The 8988-nt window shown below is 40.3% G+C and overlaps 1 protein-coding gene across 1 annotated transcript; it reads left to right on the top strand.

Moving 5' to 3' along the window:
• Positions 1-660: 660 nt before the first annotated feature.
• fam219ab (family with sequence similarity 219 member Ab) lies at positions 661-8959 on the top strand. Its single transcript, XM_069699924.1, has 6 exons — positions 661-919; positions 2161-2260; positions 4174-4279; positions 5003-5083; positions 5190-5244; positions 7149-8959. Exons 1-6 carry the CDS (start codon positions 842-844, stop codon positions 7305-7307), a joined length of 579 nt encoding a protein of 192 aa, XP_069556025.1. The 5' UTR covers positions 661-841; the 3' UTR covers positions 7308-8959.
• Positions 8960-8988: the final 29 nt, after the last annotated feature.

Genomic DNA, 8988 nt, shown 5'->3' with positions numbered 1-8988 from the left:
ACAATTGCTTTGTAGTCAAAATGCATTTTTTTCCTCCACCATGCAAATTACTTTCTGGTTATTCTTCTTTTTTTTTTCTGGTAACTCTTACACTTCTCTGTCTACCAAGTCTTGGTTATATTATTATTTTATTTTGAATTAATTCAACAAACTAACTTTGGTAAAGCAGTTACTTTTGATTTCTCTCAAAGATTTTTGCTTTTTAAAACTCATTATCTTCTTTACTTGACCGATCACCTCTTTACCTCTTATACCTACTGACAGCAGACTCAGTTTAAATGGCAACTCAACATATGCCCATATATCCATACATCCATTTTCTGCCGCTAATCCAGGGTCAGGTTGTGGGGTCAGCAGGCTGAACAAGTTATCAGGAGGTATTCAGGAGCAAAAATTTTACACAACTCTTTAAGTCTCCAAATTTTAAGCAAGCGTAAACAAGGTGCATAAGGGAAAAAACTAAAACAAAAGCAAGCGGAAGAAAAGAAAACAAATTGCCTCACATATTTATAATATAGCAAGTCCCTGGCGAAAAACCTCAAAATAAAACACTGACAATCCCTTCGCTATGGAAAACGTTGGTCCACTTCAGTAGGCCACATCAGGGTCCCCAGACCCTAGCTTGGGATACCCCTTCCGGAAGTGGGTGGTAGAGTCACCGTCACCCAACTGGTCACACCACCGTCGACATACTGCCTGCTGGGATGTAGCTCGCCACCGGAGATCCATAAATATTGTTACCCATCCGAGATCGCTTACAATCTCGGCGAAAACTCATCGAAACGACCCGTCCGCATCGTTTGGTTTGTAGGGGAAGGGAGGAAAGAGGCGCGGTGCCAAAATGATGGAAGAAATAGACAGGTTTCAAGTGCCGAGTGCGGTGCAGGAGGCGGAGATGCAGGCTGAGATGCAGCCGCTGGTAAGTCCGATTTGTAGGCTGTTATCTGTTGGAGAGGATCGGTCAGTGTTTAGGTCTTGGTTTCTTATTTAAAATGACATTACAGCTGCTGGATCCTTGGTGTGAGAGGCCCGCCATTCATAATGTTATGCCTCGAGATCCCGACAAATCCATCGCCTGCCGTGTGTAATATTGATTGATGAAGGCTACCAATACAGCATTTTAGCAAGTTTTATATCGACTGCTAACAGAGTAAAATGTTAAAGTGCCAGTGAAACACATCGACAACTGATCGGTTTGCTATCAAACAGTCGTTTTTGTCCCTCAGTGTAACGCAAGCAGCGTCCGGTCTGCTGCGCAGCATCCGTCATGTCTGGCGAAAACAAGCATCCCATCCCAACATTGCTGGTGCTACATCCTCAGCATCCATGCAGCAAGTTGCTCTGGCCTCGACGCCACTTATGTCACTTTAACAAGATTAGTGGGCGGTTCTTAATCTCGAAAACATGCTTGTATATTCCACTGAACCTCGGTCTTTTGATAAAAAAAAAAAAAAAAAAATCAGTGTAAGTGATGTAGCGGTGCGCTCCGTGGCCTGTAGCGGGGCCCTGGGTTACTGCAGCCTGCAGGGCGGCCTCTGCTGCCCGCGGCCGGGGCCGCCACAGAACCAGACTAGACCCAAAACAATCTGACCTACTGTCTCCAGGCGTCCCCATACTTCTATACAGCAGCATGCTTCCTGTGGTCAGTGATTAATATTGCTTTTATTATCCCTTACTGTCGTTATTAAATGTACATTATAAAAGTTTTGATCTAAAATAGAAGGACCTTTCAGTTCTTCATAGGATCCCAGAACAGCTTGAACAAATCAAGGATCATTTAAGCACATTAGTTTGTACAGTGAACCCTCGTTTTTCGCCGGGGTTACGTTCCAAATAGAAACCGTGATAGGCGAAATCCGTGAAGTAGTAACCTTTATTTTACAATTGAAATAGATAGAACTGGACATTAAATATATCTACGTTACATATAGTCGTAATGTGATTTCAATGCACGATGCAAATCCGTGAAGCAGCGAGACCGTGAAAGGTGAACCGCGTTATAGCGAGGGTTCACTGTATTCACTGTTTATTCACATTGCCAGCACATACAAGGGTCTATTATGCATTACAAAAAAAAAAACATAAATTATTCATTGCTGCCTCAGTAATGCACATTTCTGCTCATCCTTTTGTCCATGCTGTTTTACCGTTTGTCTCCAGGACCCGGCCTCATCCACAGCTTCAGAGGCAGACTCAGACACCAGAGAGGGGGAACCTGTTACTATCAACTACAAGCCCTCACCCCTGCAGAGGAAAATAGGTGAGTCAGACCTATGGTATTTGTAGCCAAAGCGTCTGTCTGTGGGAACATGTTCTGTAAATGAATGTAAATGTAAACTCCTTTAAAGTAATGGTGCATAGACAGAGACAGATAACCTTTATAAAGACTGTATAGCTGTGCAGGACAATTTAACTAATTTACTTACTCGGTTATGCTGCCAGATTATAGGTTAAAAACAACCATGTCAATCCATTTAGAGATGGAACTACAGATCATTCTCATTATTGATTAATCTATTGTGTTTTTTTCACAAAGTTTTGATTACAAGTTTCTAGAGCCCAAGATGTTCCCAAGGGGATTCCTTAAAATTGGATATACTAGGCAAAACATATTGCCCACTCTGGCCTGTTTAGTATTTTGGAAATGAAGTCTCCTGTGTTTGTGAAAAACCAGTCTTTGAAGGTTCATTTCAGCACCTTGGACAGAGTCCAGTACTGAGCAGCAGCACTTGGTTTACTCCTACTGTAATACTTTCATTTAAAACCAAAACTATTCAAAATTAGTCAACTATTTAGTGACTCAGAGGTCCCTTTGTAAAATGTCACTACACCATCCACATATTCAGTACAACATCCGCCACTGTGGAAGTTAATTTAAATCGGCATCCACCCTGGATGGATGGTATGTCTACAGTGCTTAATATTAATCTGTTGAGTCTTACTGGTTGTTCATAGTCTAAAGAAACGTAAACATTGTCATAAGATTGAATGTTTATAAAATGCAATCTGAAGATATTTGTTTAATTATGCGTGGTTTGTTAAAGGTGGAGTCACTGTCTCTCTCTGCCCCCCGGTCTCAGTGCTCCCTAATATCCATGGTTGAACATTGCCAAGGCAACGACACTGAGCTAGACGTTCCACAAAGAGTTTTTAGGTTGTTTTTACAAAACTGCAGTGACATTAGGAGAGGACCAAAGGTTTGTAGCTAAGCTAACAAGGAAGGTAACGTTACCTTGCGAAGAAATTTCCCCTCGGGGATTAATAAAGTGTATAAAATAAAAAAAATAATAAAAAAAATTCAAATTCTATATCAAACCAAATAATCCTTCTTGGCTTGAAAAGTTGTGTATTTAGGTCTTCATGGCTATAAAATCCTTTGTAAACGTTGTACAGACATAATCAATGACATAGAGCAAACAACGCTACAGCCAATTGATGTAACCAACATTAGTTAAGTTGTTAAGTTGTGGGTTGGCAGACTACCACGACAGTTGCTACTGCGACGCTAACCGACGACAAGACAGTTTCTCAAAGCCAGCCTCTCCTGCTACTACAGCTAACATCACTACAACAGCATGTCTTAGCAAGCTAAGTGAGCTGAATGTCTGTCGGACAAAATGTCTGTGGGTGTAATTCTAACGTTACCTGACTCACAAATATGACACAGTTACCTGCTCGGTATAAACCAGGATTAGCTATCACAAACAGCAGTGATTAACACTTGAGGTCAGCGGAAAATCTCTCCAGTGAACAGAAACTAATCTGTCCTGATGTCACATCTTGCACTCTGGTGCAAAGCGTCATTGTGCCCAGTAAGAAAAAACATCACAGTCTTGGCAAAGTGAAAATGGGCTTTTTGTCGAATTTAAACCAAATTCCCTTTCCTGATCACGCTTCCGCGTGTGTGTTTGAAATATACTGATTTCTTCTTGTCAAATTTAACACCCTTCTTTCAAGTAGATCTGACAACTTGTTCCATTGATAGCAGTGTTTCAATAGATTGTGAATAACTAATGCAATGCTATGCTTCACGTCAGCAAATAAAAGAGCTCCTAGGCTTATTTAAGAACCTGAAAAGTCACAAAAGTGACATTAGTTCCATCACATTCGTGCAGTATTTTCTGTCATTTGAAGCTAAAACCATTGTTGTGTGTGTGTGTGTCTCATGTGCAGAGAAACAGAGAGAACTGGCCAGGAAGGGCTCGTTGAAGAACGGCAACACTGTAGGTAGTCCAGTCAACCAGCAGCCCAAGAAGAACAATGTCATGGCCAGAACACGGTAAGAAGGAGCGTTGTGATCAGGGAAGGAATTCTGTCTTAGCTGCTGTTATGTTTCACAGTTTCCAGTAAATAAAAGGGAATTCTTCTGTAATAAACACAATCTAAATGTATTTATTATTATTCTTGTTTAGTGTTCCATTGTTTTGATAAGCCTCTGACATCAAACCACATACAAGATCATTTACCAAAAGAAAAGGGTACAAATAAAGTTTTTCTGCAACTCTGTACTAGATTTAAGTGTACAAATACTGTAGGGTCTGTGTTGATACAACCTGAAGCAAAGCACACAGAAGCCACAAAATATTACAATTTGAAATAAAGTTGATTCAAACAGTGTCACAGTGTTAAAAAAAAAAAAAAACTATATTTAAATTCATGTTCATTCCACATCCACATGATGTCTGTACATTTCTGTTTTAATGTGCTCCAATAGATGGATTTTATTCTTGCTGTCCATTACCTTTCTCTGTCAATAAGGCTGTGAAATAGTTTTATGGATTCAGGGTTTGTAAGATGTCAGTGTTAGAAATTAGAGCTCTTGATGCTTCTGATGTTACCGTAGCTGTGACGGTGCCTCAAGGGCCACCTTTTTTTTCTTTCATCTTTGCAAGTCCTGTTCTTACTCACCTCTTCCTGTTTGTGAATCTATTTTCCATTCCCCAACCTGTTTCTGCTCTTGATCCTTTCTCCAATGTCTTCTCTTTGCGTCCCCTCCTTGCAGGTTGGTAGTGCCCAATAAAGGCTATTCTTCTTTAGACCAGAGCCCAGACGAGAAGCCCTTGGTGGCCCTAGACACAGACAGGTAAACACACCTTAATGTACTTCTTGACTCTTTTTCTTGCTTGAGAAGCACACAAACACACTTATATAATGATGACAACATGCTAACTTGTATTTCTCTGTTTCAGTGATGATGATTTTGACATGTCTAGATACTCATCGTCGGGATACTCCTCTGCCGAGGTGAGATGTTTGCTAGAGCAGGTATCGGTTTCCTCACGTTCACTGTCTCATTCACTCCCTCACTTTCTTCCCTTCATTTTTTCACAATTGTCAAGAGGCCAAGAGTCGTGCCTCTGTAAGCCAGTCTTGAAGCAAGCTCTTTGATATCCATCTTGCTCATCCATGTTAATTCTATAGGTGTGTGCTCTCCCTGCGATTGCATGATTACACTGCAGCTGCACCTGCACACAAATGTGTATGAGGCACAAAGCGGGATACAAATGAAATGAAGTGTCCGCCCCTGCAAATCTTGTTTTCATCGCTGCTGCTGCCAATATAAGTGCAAATCGCAGATGCATCGTCACATTTATCCCTCAGAGGAATCCTGATTTCTACCCTTTACATCAGTTTTCTGTCTGTGATGAGGCTTAATGATACATTGCAGGTTATATTTAGAATTCCACAAGTGATCAGATCTTGATGAATCAGAAACAAATGGCTAATATACAGTAAATGTTTTAGCCCTGTTTAGCTGTTAGCGTCTCTTTATTAGTTCGACCTAATAACAGCAACTTGTGAGCAGTGACATCAGTTTGTTGTGTAGATTAAAGTGTGGTTGTTGTGTTGTTTATGTGCCATAGAACAATACAGTATCTATAGAAAACAGTATAGATAAAAAGGCAAATACTGGGATTTTTATTGAAGAATTGCTTCTACTTTGCGTGCAAACAAAGGAATTTATTTGATGAAAAACAATCACACCGGGGCAGTAATTGTCACGTTCATGACAAAGCTAAAAGTGCTTAATATTGTAACGCTTTCAACCATCTGTGAGTGTGCTTGATCTCACTTTGCCGTGGTTACAACTGCAACCTTTAGCCAGTTTAAGTCACAAGCACAGCTAGTCTTACTATTTGAGTGTTTTCTTGATTTAATAAGGTTCGAGAAAAGATGTGTGTTTTGTCATGGAATGGCGATAGAAGTCACGTCGCTTCGCAGCTTATTTGATATTAAAACACAAATAACAGGTCTCTTCCTCCCCCACTGTCTCCAAAGAACCTCTTAACAAGGACTAGTTTAGCATTTTGAGAAATACTAGACTAGTTACCAGGCAACCAGTGGCGACTCCTGGAAGTATCTGGTACCAGACAAAGAAATAGTCCTGCACAGGCCCCCCTGTAAAATAGGGAATTGCCAGTTTTACACTGAACTTTTATATAGTTTGTTTTGATTAAACAAACAAGATAGGAAATGTTAATTTGGGAACTTTTGAGCTACTGGTTGGCAGACTTTGTTGCTTTTGGACAGAGCTTAACTGTTTCCCCCTGTGTCCAATCTTTTATGATAAGCTAAGCTGACTGGCTGCTGGCTTCAGCTACGTGTTTACCAAACAGACATGGGAGTGGTATCGATCTAGTTTATCTAATTCTCTGCAGCAAAGTGAAAGGGCATACTATTTCCATAAGATTTCTCAAACTGTCTCATTTTGGCAAGCTGGTTGCAACAGGAACAGGAACAACCTACCGAAGTTTAGACTGGACCTGAAGCCAAAGTGAGACCCCATTTGAAACCAAGACCTAAAGGTTTATTTTTGCTACATCTCATCTGTTACTGACTGTTGGCTCATCAGGCTAATGCAGTACATAAATTACACTGTGCTCTGTCTCTTTTGCTCTTTTCACTTTGAATTGTATATGTACTTACACAACACATGAATTACTCTACTTTAATACGTTTCTGTGGGCGTAATGGTGAGAAAAAAAGGGCACAAGGTTATGAGTTAAGTATTCCGATTTTATTGCAGAAGCTTTTCAGTCATGGGCGAAATGCTTTCCAGACTGATACCAGTCTGCAGCTCTGGGGGTTTGGAAACACTGCTCTAACCCATCAACCTACTCTGTCTGTCTCTTTCCTTTCCTCTTCAGCAAATCAATCAGGATCTGAACATCCAGCTGCTGAAAGATGGTTACCGCCTAGATGAGATCCCAGATGATGAGGATCTGGATCTGATCCCGCCCAAATCAGTCAACCCGACCTGCATGTGCTGCCAGGCAACCTCCTCCACCACCTGTCAAATACAGTAACCCCGCCCCTCTGACCTCCAGCCCTCTGCCCCTTTCCACACAACATAACCCTCCGTCTTCATCCGGTGTGAGTTTACTTCGCCACCAGAGTGGCGACAGTGAGACATTGGTAGAATATTGTAACGACAGTTAAGTACTCTGATGATAATGACAAATAATCAAATTAACGTATAGAAACTTTGGTTCAAAATCTCGGAGAAGGAACATATGTGAAAATAACGTGTATTTGAAATATTAGTAAAGTGGTGGTTTCCTCCTATGGTAGGACGTACACTTGTGTTCGAATGCTCTTCTCCTGACGTATCATAACGCACTGATATTAATTGACAGAAAAGAAAAGGTCAGTTGATGCTGTCAAGTGATTTTCAATTTCCCTAAAGAGTTAGAAATATTATCATAACTGCTCTACTGTTCTGCTTACCTGAATTCTGGGTTGCATTTTTGCATTTTTCTAGTGTTGTTGTTCTTTTTTTTAATTATTTTTTTAACCCGAAGGATCAGTATGATTGTATGTGTTGATGTTCAGATATTTGAGAAGTTTGGAGGGTGGTCACAGCACCCCAAACCAAGATATCTGGTACTGTATTTATTGTACTGTACAGGGTTGTTATGTAGCACAGGCCAGGTCATTGCATTCATTCACACCACCTTAAACACTTTTGCTTTCTTTGCCCTACTTACTTGAGATGTTTGATCACAGAGTTAAGGGATGAGTGTATGAACATGAATGGCTGAGGAACGAATTGCATAAAGAGCACCAGCTTGAATAGTTGAATAGAAAATAAGCGAGTGACTTGTTGCACATTTGATTTTTGCCCTATTACTTTTGTGAAATCACATGCTACTGTTGGGGAATGAGCTTGAGTTGCGTTGTTGTGAATTTGCACTTCTTTCCTTTTCTTTGTGTCCCCTTTCCTGCACAGCAGTGGCTTATCCGAAATCAACTGTTTCAAAAGGGAAGATTACATATCGTTGCACCGACCCTCTAACATGATCCCCATGTTATCAAGGCCAAAGGAACTGCAGGGGGAGACCTTAGCTAGATTTTACAGCACAGTCTGTGTCATGCCCTCACTTTTATTTTGTCTCAGAGTCTCTGAATCTGACGACACTCCCTCCTTCACATTTCTATCCTCACATCACAGATCTTTAAGGGAGCACACAGGTTCAGACACCAGAAAAAATGTCCTTCTCTCCCCCAGACACACATGCATATGCATTCATACAGACATACAATGCCAAAATAATTAGTGTGATGACATCTATTTCTCTTTTGACTAGTAGGATGGAAATCGTTTTGTAATCGCAACATCAAGGATCGTTGACTAGCACCAATATCCTTCATTTACGACCCTTTGTCCTCTAAATCAGTTGTTGATTTTCAATTAGAGTATGCCTTAAGTACAGACAAGTTTAAAAGATGTGTGTATTCATTGCCATCTTGATAATTTAGTTTATTTGAAGAGCGTTTGATGTCCAACAATTTCATCATTTTCTACATTTAGACACAAGTGATAATTGTTTTTCTTTGGTTTTCCTTTTTTAAAAGAGTTTCTCGTATTGTAAACACTTCCATTACAGTATTAAACAATGTTATTGTTATGTGCAGTGTATGAAGACAATAAATAAACACAATGCAAATGTAAAACGTCCTCTTCTATCTTTCTGTGTCAGATAATGG

The sequence above is a fragment of the Brachyistius frenatus genome, unplaced genomic scaffold (assembly GCF_029030835.1).
Source record: "Brachyistius frenatus isolate BFR_SWC_R1_liver_20210118 unplaced genomic scaffold, ASM2903083v1 Contig_31, whole genome shotgun sequence".
Classification (NCBI taxonomy): domain Eukaryota; kingdom Metazoa; phylum Chordata; class Actinopteri; family Embiotocidae; genus Brachyistius; species Brachyistius frenatus.
Note: the sequence above shows the minus strand (reverse complement) of the source record. Positions and strands in the feature narration are given on the sequence as shown.